The sequence below is a fragment of the Paroedura picta genome, chromosome 7, assembly GCF_049243985.1.
Source record: "Paroedura picta isolate Pp20150507F chromosome 7, Ppicta_v3.0, whole genome shotgun sequence".
NCBI classification, from domain to species: Eukaryota; Metazoa; Chordata; class Lepidosauria; order Squamata; family Gekkonidae; genus Paroedura; species Paroedura picta.
This window is the reverse complement of record NC_135375.1, coordinates 11,084,894-11,099,804: the sequence shown is the minus strand read 5'-3', so window position 1 is coordinate 11,099,804 and position 14,911 is coordinate 11,084,894. Positions and strand designations below refer to the sequence as shown.

General features: G+C 45.4%; 1 protein-coding gene across 1 annotated transcript in view; it reads right to left on the bottom strand.

Annotated features, from left to right (window-relative positions):
• Window positions 1-294: 294 nt before the first annotated feature.
• The window catches only part of SETBP1 (SET binding protein 1), a 269,159-nt gene continuing 254,542 nt past the window's right edge, over window positions 295-14,911 (bottom strand). Inside the window, exons 4-5 of the mRNA XM_077346701.1 lie at window positions 13,830-14,000; window positions 295-5,683 (exon numbers count right to left, since the gene is read on the bottom strand). Of these exons, the coding sequence (XP_077202816.1) occupies window positions 5,136-5,683; window positions 13,830-14,000 (719 nt within the window). The 3' untranslated portion in view covers window positions 295-5,135. The remainder of the gene's footprint in view (window positions 5,684-13,829; window positions 14,001-14,911) is intronic.

Genomic DNA, 14,911 nt, shown 5'->3' with positions numbered 1-14,911 from the left:
ACCTAACACTTGTTCACCTTCATACCAAATGTTCTAAGAAAACTCAGTTTTGAGGAGCACATTTAGATGAGGGTTGACCAAACTGTGGCTCGCCAGATGTCCATGGACTAAATTCCCGTGAGCTCCTGCCATGAGTTCATGCTGGCAAGGGCTCATGGGAATTGAAGTCCATGGGTATCTGGAGAACCAAACTGGCCACCCCTGATTTAGAAAATTCAAATATTTTCTCAACCAAATCTTGAGTGGGGAGGGGGGATGCGTAGGTCAAAAACAAAAAAAAACCTTATTCCAGCAACGTTCTTGAATACCTTGAGCTGTGAAATTAAATTACTAACAATATGGGTGTTAATACATTCTCTTATATTATTATTCTGTCGGCGATTTATTATTGATAGGCTGTGGGACATGCAAAAGCGTTAATGTCTGTGGCCCTTACGTGGCGTAGGTGTCAGGTGACCTTTGTATAATTTCGATCATCTAATCTTTCCTGACATCGACACGTGCTAGGAACTGGTCAAGCAGCCCTCCAAACGAATGGTCGCGCTTCATTCCTCTCTTAATATTCTGCTGGCAAGTTTTTGTGGGAGAGCAAAAAATCGTGGAGCCTATCTTTCATGGCTTAACTTGATTTTTGAGGGGTGGGGAGAAGGGAAGGAAGCCAGCTTGAAGCCAACAGCTTCTTGCATATCTTTGACACGTCCTGCATTAAATGACACACTTTCGATCAGATTTCCATCCAATTTACAACTGGATATCACGGTGCGCAATGGCAAAATCTACGGGCAGAAGCGGACCGAAACAGCCTTATTTCGCAGGGGTGAAAGTGCCCAATGTTCTTTCCCTCCTGAAATTTTTCACATCCTAAGTCAGACGACTGAGCGATCGATATCGGGATGGTCGACTCAGCCTGCCAGTGGCTCTCCAAAATCTCATGTGAAGGTCTTTCACGTCAACTACGACATGATCCTTTGCACTAGGCTGATCCCGGATTGAGCAGGGGGTTGGACTAGATGGCCTGGATGGCCCCTTACCACTCTAGGATTCTATGAGAGGACCGGGGATTGAACCCCAGGCCTTGTGCACACAAAAAAAAAGCATGTCGGACCCCGAGTCATGACCTCCCCCTTGAACGTTCTTAGCAATAAACCATAGAACAGAATTTTGTGAGAAACTTGTGGCAGTATTTCAATATCAGCATTTATCACCTGGACTAAGGGCACTGAGATTCCATTAAAATAAGGGCTATGGATCAGTGGTAGAACACTTGCAAGACGCCCTTGGCATACCTAGTTAAAAAGATCCTCCTTGAAGTGAAAATCCTTCTATAGAGATTGTGGAGAACTGCTGCTGGTCGGAGTAGACAATACCAACATTGACAGTTGAATGGGTCTTCAGACATTATGCAGTGGCAAACAAGTGTTTCCTCCTGTATACCTGGCCAGTTGCATTTCCCTGTTCTTGTGTAATCTCTATGATTGATGTTGCACATTGTTGCATGTGTGAATTATGTTTACCTTTTGTGTCTGTGCTGATGTGAATAACTGGCTGGTTGTATATGTGGGCCACAGAATTATAGCGCTGAAAGATGCTGGGTGGATCTCCTTGCTGTATAATAGGCATTCAGAATTTGTAACCCTTGAGACAAGTTTAGTGATCCTGTCCACCGGACGACAGGTCAAGATGCATAGCCATGTTTGTCTATAGCAGTAAAAAAGAGCAAAAGTTCAGTGCAAGAGTCTTGGACTCCTGCTCTTTTCTACTAACCAACAGGCTTCAGTTGACTTTCTACTTCTTCTCTCCTTCTCTGGACTGTGATAATAAAAAAAAAACTCTGGACAAGTACGAAGGGTGCTGGGCTGCTCAGCTTTGCTGAGCAGGACATGGTTCATACGGATTCGCCATATGTGGCCTGCTGGAGTGACCAAGCAATTTCCAGCTAGATAAATGCTATCAGGAAGCTACCATGCGCTGCCATTTCCCATTTCTGCTTCTTTTAGCAGGATGCGTGTATAAAAATGTAATGAGATCATTTCAGAGAAAAATCATATCTTGAAGGCATTTCTTCCCCTGAACTTCACAGTATGCCCCTTGCCTAAGGTCTTGAATCAATGCATGGCAAAATGGCTACCAGTGAGTGAGTGATAAAGCTATTCCCCATGACGTAACTGCTGCCCTAGCAGGCTTTCTCAAACAGAGTTTCATGCAGCCCTGTGGTTTCTCAATGGACCTCGAAGGGTTTCCCGAATGGGTGGGATTTTAAAAATTTTTAAAAAATTTGTTAAACATTTATCTGGTGATGTGACCAGATATAATCATGTTGACCTAGCACCTCCCCAAAAGGCCAATGATGGGCCCGGAATGGGTGGGAAGGGGAGGGGCTCTGGGGGGGGCGTGTACCCAGCTATGCTTCCCATCCATATTCTGCAATATTGCGCCACTTCTAGGGTTTCTTGAAGCCTGAAGAATGTTTTAGGGCTCCTCAATGGTAAAAAAGATGTTGAGAAAGGCTGATCTAATCAAACGGGTGGTCTTAATGGCAACGTTGAAGGATTTTGAATGGACTTGGGGGGTGTTCTGAGAACAAAGGAGGGATAACATAGGCAGTATATGCCTTCCCAGAGAACAAGCCGCCAGGTGACAATACGCCAGGAATAAAATTAACTTAACTGCCCACTTGCATCCTTCACATGATGCACACACCATCAGACCTTCACACCACAGCCCGAGAAATCAGCTCTCCGTCTGTCTAAAGATGGAAAGTTCTGACAAGTTCAAAAGCTAGCACAGTATCTCGGATTGATTTGGTTGATCCTAATAAAAATAAATTACGAGCCTCTTGTGGCGTAGGGTGGTAAGGCAGCTGACATGCTGTCTGAAGCTCTGCCCATGAGGTTGGGAGTTCGATCCCAGCAGCTGGCTCAAGGTTAACTCAGCCTTCTATCCTTCCAAGGTCGGTAAAATGAGTACCCAGCTGGCTGGAGGGTAAAATGGTAATGACTGGGGAAGGCACTGGCAAACCACCCCGTATTGAGTCTGCCATGAAAACGCTGGAGAACGTCACCCCAAGGGTCAGACATGACTCGGTGCTTGCACAGGGATACCTTTACCTTTAATAATAATTTAATAATAATAAAAAAATGCTATTGATCTTGTTCCTGCTTTTGGATTCCGCATGGATCAGGGTGGCTATATAACTTTTTTCCAACTTGCAAATAAGTCAGAGGAAAGAAACATGTAAGCATCAGAGCGTGGACAGGGGGTCAGGATTCTTTTTAGTGACGCTCGGCAGAGTTGATCAATATCGAGAATTTTTCTCAGATCAGATTTGCAATTTAATGAGTCCGGCTCTCCTTATCTTTCCGATCAATGCGAGGATACTTGGAACAAATTGACGAGGCAAAGGAAAGAAATCTGCTTAGTATTTGCTTTAAATTTCAATGACCAACTTTTGATTTTCTTTAAAAAGAACGTATTATCGCAATGGAATAACACATTCTTTCAAAAAAAAATCTTTGCACTTCAAAATACTGCTACTACTACTTAGTATTCTTGTTTTGGCTAAGGAACTGCTTTAGATACAGCCGTATCGATATATCCAAGCTTAAAAAAATACTGGTGCCTGAAAAGTTCACTCTGAATTTGAACGGGACAATTGAAACGGACGATTTTAAAAAGACGATTCGTCACACACTGTTTGTGTCCATGCAGACTGATTTCCTTCATTATTTTTATAATTACATTATGTACAAAAGGAAAAAAAAAAGAAATTATTTTTCAGTTTATTAAGGCAACCACAACTTGGAAAGAAAATTGTCCAAAGTGGCATTAATACAACTGCAGTGGTGATACCCTTTGAACGTTTTGATTATTATTATTATTATTATTTTAGATAAGAACACTTATTCTGCTATTTTAATTTAAACACTTGCCAAGAAACGACATGATTTTGTTTTCCCTCTGGCTTTATTTTCTGCATGGGTTATTATTATTTTTTTAATTACATTTGCTGTTGACATCGTTAATAAAAAAAAAAAAGTCAAAACGCTGCTACGCTGCTTGGATCCAATCCTGCAATCAGTTTTGCATCCAGGATTTCCTACGGACTCAATCTTTTTGGCAAATTTTATTTTTTGCAGGCATCGGTAAGCTCTTGCTAACGTCACCAATGGGAACACAAAGTCACTATGTCAGTGAAGGATGGGTTTTTTTTTGTTTTTGGATGGGAGACACTACATTATTCCATTGCTTTCTAGGAGAGTGGTCAGTAAATAAGAGCTTTGGGACTATTGCCTACGACACTCACCATTTGGTTATTTGCATCGAATTATGGAAGCAAGGGAGGGGAAATGGTCAGATTCCGAACTAGAGAGTCCGATCTTTTGGGATCCAGTCGCCTGAAATTCGGCAAATGTCTCTAACACCCCTATAAACATTAAAAAAGACAAACATTGTCAAAGCAGATTAAAACCAAGAGATCAGCTGAGGAATCTACCCAATGTCCCTCCCCTTTTTTTGTCACTGTCATCGAAAGGAAAACTTCCAACTGTAATTTCCATTCTAAGGATTGCCAACGTTTTTACCGGCAGGGGCTCTTGCACCTTTAAAACTTCCGACCATCATGAATTTTCCCGACCTTCGCTCTGCCCCAGTCGAAGAAGCTGCCCGGGCACCGTTACCCCCTTGTAACCACACCCGCCAAAGAGGCAAGGTCCTCTGTTCAGAACGACACTGACAATTCTCAAATGGATACTGTCCGCCCCCATTGCGTACGGATCTCTAGTGACTTTGAGTGAACCCCTTCTCCTCGGAGACACGAGAACCACAAAAACGGATTTATACCAGAAACTCTGCAAAGAAGATTGCTACTTTTTTAGGGGGGGAGGAAGGAATCTTCCTCGGTACCCTCTCCCGTAATCAACCGCAGGGCTAATGCCAAAGATGGGTCATTATTGTGACTATGATCATTATTACTGGTTGTTCCTATCTGAACTCTTCATGGCTGCTATGCTACTGAAATGCAGAGCAAGTCTGATCCCGTAGTAGGCGTCAAACAGACCTGTCTAATTCCGCGCTCCGGGCCGTGTTCCTGGGGCGCTAACCGTCCAGCACTGTCCTACGATCAGCCACATCCTCAACTAGGGAAGGCTTTCACTTTCACTTCCTCTAGTTTTCCGGTGCCTCTTGACCTTGACTTCGTCCTCCTCCTCCTCTGGATGGTGCTGTGATTTGTTTTTCCTTTTCCCCGCTCTGGCTGTCCGTGCAGGGGGCGCTGGCGGAGGGGGAGGCTGCGTCGCCTCTTGGGCCATGTGTATGACAGCCTCAATGGTGGCGGCAATTGTATCTTGACTGGCGGCTTGTTCCAATATCAAAGGGTTCACGTGAAGCGTGAGGCGCTGGCCTCGTTTGCAAGGCAGGTCGACGCATTTTTCCAAAACTGGCATTTGGTCTCTGGAGTCTTCGTCAAACGAGAGGGGCTGCTTGCGGGGACGGCCTCGCCTCTTTTTGACAAAGTTATTGCCCGTCTTTGATTGTCTCTGCAGCCGCTTGGCTTTCAGGATTTTGTTCACGTGATCCAAGTTCTTTTTCGTGGAAAGGATCTTGGTGTAGTTGCACATCTTGCGCACCTCGCACTGGATTGCTTCGATTTCGCGGCGCTTGAAACGTTTCTTCAACGGCGAGATGGCTGCGGGGCGAGAGAAAACAATGATCATTTTCACTCCGCGAGCCAACCGGATTGTCGGAGGGCTCTTCAAAATAGCTGCCAAATATGACTAATGCAGGCTGATCTAAAGATTCCCCGAGACTGGAGATGGTGAATAATGGTGAAAAGATGGAAAACTGCATACAGTACAAAGAAATATTTCAGTATTATTTATTACACATATCTACCGCAGCAAAACAGCCATTTACATACTGGCTCTATTAGCATGCCATTAATTTTACCTTCGTAGACTGGCTGAATTAATGAATGAAAATTAGTTAACACACTCCCAACAAGGCAACATTGCTGTTTTTTAAAATAAAGATAGGGATTTGTAAGGCATAAATTCTTGCAACATTAACAATCTTGTCTCCTTCTAGCTGAGATATATTTGGAGATGTTCAGGGTTTTATAAGTATGCCAGTCAGGTTTAAAAAGACAATTATTGAATTAAGGCGAACAAACCGGTCAGTCCTAGAGGAGATCAGCCCTGACTGCTCATTAGAAGGCCAGATCCTGAAGATGAAGCTCAAATACTTTGGCCACCTCATGAGAAGGAAGGACTCCCCGGAGAAGAGCCTAATGCTGGGAGCGATCGAGGGCAAAAGAAGAAGGGGGCGACAGAGAATGAGGCGGCTGGATGGAGTCACTGAAGCAGTAGGTGCCAACTTAAATGGACTCCGGGGAATGGTAGAGGACAGGAAGGCCTGGAGGATCATTGTCCATGGGGTCGCGATGGGTCGGACACAACTTCGCACCTAACAACAACAACTTCCAAATAGGCACCTGCAAGGAGAAGATTCGGAAAATTTTGAATTTGGTCCGAATCTATTCATCCGAATCACTTATGGTGCAGTTTTGATTTGGTAGAATCGACTGACATATGGCTGAATCGATTCTGTGCCACTGAAACCAACGGCGCCATTGAAGTCTATGGAAACTTCCCCCTTTCTGGGCTCTGGCGGGCGTGGGTGGGTCAGAGGTTGAGGCAGAGGCACTGAACTTGCAGCATAACTGCAGGTCTCCCTCCTCAAAAGAATCACCAGGTTGCAAAAAGATTGGACTAGGGACATCCAATTCTAGACGCACTGAAAGAAGATGCTTCCATCTAGTAGCACTCTGCAGTCCCATAAGATGAAAGAAGTTTATATAAAGTTATGCCTGTGGTGGAGAGAGCTGACAAAGAGAAAAATTTCTCCTCCCAAAGTACTAGAACTCGAGGGTATCCGATGAAACTGACGGGCAGCAGGTTCAGGACAGATGAAAGGAAATAACCCCTTGACACACAGAGTGATTCAAATGTGGAATTTGCTGCCAGAGGGTGCAGTGATGGCCACAGGAATGAACAACTTTAAAATGGAATGAAATAGATTCTTCGGGGTTAAGTCTATCAATGGCTTCTTGTCACGGTGACTGAGGGAAACCTCCACATTACTCCGAATCCCAAAATTAGGGGAAGGCCTTGGCCTCTCTGCCCTGTTGTTGGCCCTCCAGAAGAACTGGTTGGCTACTGTGTGAGACAGAACACTGGACTACATGGACCACTGGTCTGATCCAGCAGGGCTCTTCTTATATTCTTAAGATTTTCAGGGAAAAGTATGAGCTTCTGAGAGGGTATCTGATAAAGGAAACATTCCCTCTCAAAAACCCATACCCTGAAAATCTTCGAGGTGCTACTGGAACTTGAATCTAGTTATTGAAGGCTAGCTTCTTGGAAAATTTGAGTCTCAGTAGCTCACACTTGGAAAACCTTGATTGTCACCAAGATGGACTTGACTCAAATCTAGCTATTCTTTATAAAGCTATCTTAATAGCATACTGAATGGCCCAAGCTATCCAGATCTGGCTAAATCTCAGAAGTTGAACGAGTCCGGGATGGATGAGTTGCACCAGGCCAACTGCTCCCCCATGACCGTTTATGCACTGGAGGTTTCATGCTGGGTTGCAGGCTGGAGTTTTAGTCGTGGCAGGTGGCCCCACCTCTTCCTGCACCCACACGGGGGAGCATTTGGCCCAGTGCACCTCATCTGCCCCCTATTTGTGTTCTTGCATGAGAGCTGGGGCAGTAAAGTGCCCAGTGCATAAACGGTCCATGTGGGAACAGGAAGAGATGGGATAACTTGTCCCGGCTCAAACTCCCGCCTGCAGCCCGACACGAACCCTCCAGTGCAGAAATGGTCAAAATGGCACTTTCCACCATCAGCCCTTCTCTGCCTGGGATGCCCGTATACAGGAAGTTCGTATCTTACGAAACTAGGAGAACAATAACAAAAAAGTAGGCTCTGATTCCAGTAAAAGATAAAAAAACATTTCCCTTCAAGTCAACCTCATTTCATGACTTTTCGCAACGATAATTTGCACCTTCCTGTTTGAGCCGTCCTTGAAGTGCTCTGAGGGCAGCCAAGATTTCTAGAAGGGCTCATTTATCGACTACTGGCTAGATTAATGGGAAACAATCTAATTCACACTAGCTGCATTTGGAAGAATGGAAGTCACCTCTGAGTCCTTTCAAGAGATAATGCACCTGGTGGAAAAAGAATAACACATACACACACACAGAGGTGCCTACTTTTAAAAAGTTTCGTATCAAAACCATCAGCATGAAAATTCGGTACGGTTGTCTTTAATTTTTGTTTGGAACGCAATTGGCTTAGGTGCTGCCATGATCCTTGGCCTCCGAAAAGAACTCCTTTAAACAAACCCAGGTTACAAGACAAGAAGCAGGAATGAGTCATAAACAAAACACAGACATATTCTCTTATATAAATAAGGATCTGCGTGTCCCGCTTTCCGAAGTCTGGTTTTCATTAATTATAAACAAACCAAAAAAAGAAAGAAAGAAAGAAAAGGAAAGAGAGATCCCTTGTGTAAGACACACTCCATTCTTAGGAAATCACTGGCCAACTGGCCCTGCTCAGCTTAATTCCAGTTTTCGTTGAAGTTGAGATGTTAGGGCTTTTCTTCGAATTCTGTACCTGCACTCTACACCTTTGTTCCTCTCAATTTTTCTCTTAGGAACTGTGGAGTATATATACACCAATAGCAAAACTGTAAATGTATCACGGTGCAGATATTTCCTTTGTGTGTGTGTGTGGCCTGATTGGTTGTGTTTTATTGATCACTTTGGCCCTGGAGATAGGACATTCCTCTAGCAGTATTTACTCTTGGGGAGCCATTTTAACAGAATGTTAGTGGTTAACCCCCACCACTGGTCCACAGGCTCCACTACCGTTTACTTTTCCCAAGCAGGAAAAAGTTGTGGGGCATCTCTTGCTTTCTCAACCAGGGTTTTGGGGTTTCTTGATGGCTCTGGAAGGGTTTCCTGAACGGGTGGGAGTTAATTAATCTTTTAGATATTTTAAAAAATTGATTACCATTTATTGGATGATATGAACCTATATGGTCATGTTGACCTGCCCCCTGCCCTCACAAAATGGTTAATGTTGGGCCTGGAAGGGATGGGAAGGAGAGGACCTCCAGAATATGCAAGCAGCATATTCTGCACTATCACACCACTGTTTAAGGGTTTCTCATCAGTAAAAAAGTTGAGAAAGGCTGCTCTACATTGTTATCAGCCAACAGCATGACATCACTTCCTGGACAAGCCAGAAGTGATGCCACTAGTAATTTATTGGAACTGAGCAAAAGACAGTGCTATTATATGTTTTTGCACATAAGTGACATCACATCAACAGACTGGTCTCCACTCTGCCAGGCCTAGCAACTGCAGATGGTATTGAAATGTCTACATGAATATTTTTACAAGCAAGATCAGTCTAGTGATATGGGTTTATTGCTAAGCTTGCATCACTGTGGAAAGATATTGATACAGAAAGGCTGCAGTACAGGTGGGAGTCCTTTTAAAATTAAAGAGAACATGTTTCAGAAGTGATTTTTGTGTGCTTATGCACCCATACACAGAACGGACTAGATATTACTTCCCCACAAAATATGGCCTTATTCCCCGCTCCCATTTCTGTGACCCCATGAAAAAACTTAGAATCAAAGAATCATTGAGTTGGAAGGAATCTCCAGGGCCATCTAGGCTAATTCAGGAAATTTACAACTACCTGCAACCCATATGGACCCCAATTTCATGCCCAGATTATGCCCCACCCCCAACCAAAGTCCCTGGTCAGTCTGGCTTTCAATCAATTCTCCTCCCGATCCCATACTGGTATTTGGCATTTCCCTGGGCAGGCAAGAAAGGGACACATGAGCCAAGCACCAACACATTCCTTTCTTTCACCTACTCACAACAAAATTCACTGTGAAACTTGACAAAACATGTTTTGAACCTGACTAGAAGTGCCATCTTGTTTGCTTCCTGTAACTAACAGAAGGGGCAGACATAACACAACACAAGCAGCTCAATCACTGCCATAAAGATTTCGAGTTTTGCGTGCAAATGACCGTTTACGCACTGGGAACTTCACTGCCCCAGCTCCCGTACAGGAGCACGAATCCTGGCCAGATGAGGTGCACCAGGCCAAATGCTCCCCTATGTGGGTGCAGGAAGAGGTGGGGCAACCTGCCACGACTAAATCTTCACCCTGCAGCCCAGCATGAAACCTCCAGTGCATAAACGGTCAATATGAAGGCCTCTGCATCTCCTTCTACAGTTCCCATAACCTTGCTTGTGCTTGTGTAGCAATGAAGGGAGTTGGTGGCAGAGAATCAGCCTTAGAAATAAACAGAACAGAGCTTCCCAGTGACTGGACTCAGACCGGAAACATGTTTTGTCAGTTTCGTGGTGAATTTTTTTAGGCTTGACTGAGATTTCTTTGTGTTCCCTTTCATGCAAGGGCTGTGCCAGGAGGGCTGTAATGGGAGGTGCTGGTTTGCTGTGCTGAGCAACCATCATGGGTAATGGTTTTGTTAAATACATCTTTTAAAACTTTCAACTACTCTGACTGGCAGCGGCTCTCCAAGGACTCGGGTGGAGATCTTTCTTTTCACCGACTACCTTATTCTTTTCACTGGGAACTGAAAACGGGGATTTGCTGCAAGCAACGTGGATGCTCACCCAACGACCCACGGCATTCATCTGCTGTTCCCTCCCAGAAACTGGCACTCAGAACTATAAGGCATATAAAAAGTCTAAGGTTATATTCTTAGTTTGTCTCCAGGAAATCAATAGTTGACTTCAATCTGTAAGTAATTCTTCATATCTTCAGTCACCCCCCGTTCTTCACCCAACTGAAAAACTTTGTCAACGACTTAGACCATTAGCTCAATGAGATTGACAAGAGGCACTTGATTCTAGAAACGCAAAAGTAATTTGGGGAAGGCAATTTATCTCGTGGGCTGAACCAATTCCATTGTCCACCATTTCCTACCTCCCATGACAACCATTGGGTAACTGTGACACTCTTTCTTCTCATCTTAAGTCAAGCTTTCTCAACTAGGGTTTTGTGATTGGACTAGATGGCCCTGGATGGGTTTCCTGAACGGGTGGGAGTTAAGTAATATATATATGACCATACATGGTCCTGTCGACCCATATCCCTCCTTCCAAAATGGCCAACGATGGGCCTGGAGGGGGTGGGAAGGGAACGGGCCTTGGTTGGGCGTATACACAGCTATGCTTCCCAGCCATATTCTGCCACTTTTGGGGTATCGCAAAGCCTGAAGAATGTTTCAGAGGTTAAACAGTAAAAAAAAAGTTGAGAAAGGTTGTCTTAAGTGCTTAGCCAGTTTGGTGTAGTGGTTAGGAGTGCAGACTTCTAATCTGGCATGCCGGGTTCGATTCTGCACTCCCCCACATGCAGCCAGCTGGGTGACCTTGGGCTCGCCACAGCACTGATAAGGCTGTTCTGACCGGGCAGTGATATCAGCTCTCTCTCAGCCTCACCCACCCCACAGGGTGTCTGTTGTGGGGAGAGGAATGGGAAGGCTTTGAGCCTCCTTCGGGTAGGGAAAGCCGCTTTGAGCCTCCTCAGAGAAAAGCGGCATATAAGAACCAACTCTTCTTCTTCTTCTAGCTGAGGCAGGGACCTGGGCCACAATTCCTTTGCGCTGTTCTTTCCCTTGGGTGGAGGAGCCTCTCAGGATCCCCCTGGCAGCCTTTCTTTCTTGAAAATGTGACAAGACCTGGGAGAGCACCAAAATAGGCTGGGAGGCTTCTTTGGAAGGGTGGGGCAGGAAATAGGCTGCGGTGACCTCCTTTGGCCAGCAGGGGGCAGAGAAGGAGCCTTATAAGGCTTTTCCTAGGTGGCAGGCAGAGAAAATGGCAGGTTTCCAGGCAGGTAGTGGCCCATTGGGCCAAAGACCCACCACTCCCATCGGACCATCTCCCAGGATGGAGGGACTGGGTAAGGCCACAGTTGTCCCACACTTGCTCTTTTCTGGGGTTCTTCTCCCAGGGCAAACCCTCCTAAAGGAACCCTTTTGGAGGAGACAACCCTGGACTCCAAAGAGTAATTTCACTAACGATGCTTGCTTCCCTTTGTCCTAAGAAAGCGATTCACACAACCCAATCAACAGGGCAAGAGCTGAGCCGGATGCAGCTCGCTGAGACCTCAAGTGGTCGTGTGAAAGTTGCAACTCGCGCCATGCACATTTTGGGGGACTGCAACACGGGGAGGGGGGGAAGGCGAGAGAAGGACCTGAGTGGAAGGCCGCTTCGAGGTTTTCCCAATTCAATTGCTGGCCTTCAGCTGTCCATTTGGTTTGAATCATAGCCCCCGCTTCCCACCTCCCCCACCCCGGCCCCGGAAAGCATTTTCAATTAATTACAGGATATCCACAACAGCATCTCCTAGCCTCATTAACAGAGGCTCCTTCAGTTTTCAATAAAGTGTCTCAACATCTGGGCGACAGACAAAAGTAGTGACTTAATTAGACATGAGCGGTGTGACGAGGTTCACCCTTTTTCTGAGCTGGAACACATGATTGCTCTCTTCCCTTCGCTGCTCTATGAATGATTAAACTGTCCTCTGATTAGCTCTTCAGCTCCTTCTTTCAAGTACCTCCATTCACATTAGAAGCCCCTGTGCCTTCTTAGATGGTTATGTCTCTCTTCTGAATAACAGTTTCTGGGATGGGCCACATCTCTCTCTCTCTCTCTCTCTCTCTCTCTCTCTCTCTCTCTCTCTCTCTCTCTCTCTCTCTCTGTTGGTTCTTTGCCTGGGTCATAGGAGGTCAGCCGCTCTATGAAAGAAGATGCTAGACAAGATGGCGCCATACTTTGGCTTGATCCAGCTAAGCTTGTCTTAGGTCCTTCTCTCAAACTTGGCAGCTGTGGGAAAGTGCTGCCATGTCGTGGCTGGCTCATGGCAACCCCCATTGGGTTTTCCAAGCAAGGGATGTTCACAGGTGGTTTGCTATTTCCCGGCTCCACTTCACAACCCTGGTCACAACCATGCTTGGCTTCCAAGACTGGATGACATGAGACTAGCCTGAGCTGTTCAGGTCAAAGCAAGAGACGTTCAGAGGTAGTTGGCCACTGCCTGCCTCTGCATAAAATTTTAAAAGTTAAAACAGTTAAAAGCAGCCAAACAATTGGCGACATAAGAATTCTGATTTCCAGCTTGGAAACAGATGGGGGAGCTGTCTGCTTTGCCACCAAGGGAGGCCTTTCAGTTGGGATGCTCGCTTGTCCAAACTGGCCTCAACCATAGGCCCAGTGAAGGAACTCTGTCTTGCAGGCCTTACAGAACTATGATAGTTCTATTAGATACCTTATGTTCTCAGGGAGCTGGGATGAAAAAGCCACAGCCCTGGCTGAGGCAGGTCCTAATGCGTTTCCTCATAGTTTAATTGCATGGTGACAATGCCTAAACATATATAGGACTCTAAGGAATGACATGTATGGCCCCTTCCAACTCTAGGATCCTATGATTGGACTAGATGGCCGGTATGCCCCATTCCAACTCTAGGATTCCATGATTGGTCTAGACGGCCGGTATGGCCTCTTCCAACTCTAGGATTCCATGATTGGTCTAGACGGCCGGTATGGCCTCTTCCAACTCCAGGATTCCATGATTGGACTAGATGACCAATAGGACCCCTCCCAACTCTAGGATTCTATGACTATACTTGATTGCCAATCTAGTGCGATTGGACTACAATCTACTACTGCAGACCAACCTGGACACCTTCTGAAATGATTCAGTGCCCCAGTTACCTGTTTCAGAGGCTGCTGCTGCTGAAGGTAAGCGAGATAATACCGGGGTCGAGGTCATTGTGACGCCGTCAAGAGCTGCTGGTTTCCGGCGGGTTATCACGGCAGAAGTCGAACTCTCGTTTTTATGATGAAAGGAAATCTGGTCCACTTTGAGGTGGGAACTGGCAAGTCCTGGAGAAGGAAAAGACAAACAAGGGTAATTATGGTGGGAGGTGGGAAACTCCCCCCTCAGCTCTGATAAATGCCCTGCTGCGTCTCAAAAGAAGTTGACCATCCCAGAACTCCCTGCTTGTAAATGTGCTTCTAATGCCAGCAAGGATTATGAATTTCTTTTTATTAGGTTTTTGTTCATTTCGCCTTAGGACATCACATAAACATTGACGCCGTGCCAAACCCATTATTGACTCGCAAGTCTATTTTTAAGGCAATATATGGGGGAAGATTCTCATCACATAGATATTCGCCTCTCTTCACCCTTGTATCTATCATACAATCACAAAGACGAGGACGGAAAAGAATATCATTATCATTTGGCCATTTTTACTTCTTAGAGGAGTCCTCGGCTCATGGACAGCATAATGTGCCAAGCCCCGTTACATGAGCAGCACAACTGACAGCTATATGTACATTCATTGTTCTTTTGTATTGGATTCCCAAATCCTCCCAGAACAGAAGCGAAGGCCTGCTGGATTAGACCAAGGATGCCTCTTTCCCAGCACTGTTGCCTTGGAGGGTCCACGAACATAGAACACAGGCCAAAGCCTCCACTTGAGTTTCTCTTCTACCACCAGCCTCTGGACCTGTTGGTTTCATTTAGGCATGGTTAGAAGCCACTGATATATCTATCCTCCACGAATGTTTTTAGCCCCCTTTTAAAACCAGAGGAAGCCAAAGGCAAAAAACCTCTGAACAACCAGCTTGGTGTAGAGAGAGCCAGCTTGGTGTAGTGGTTAGGAGTTGTAGGGAAAGGAAAGGGAGGAGTTGTAAGGAAAGGAAAGGTAATTGGAAGCCACTTTGAGACACCTTTGGGTACAGAAAAGTGGCATATAACTTCTTTCTTCTTCTTCTTCTTCTTCTTCTTC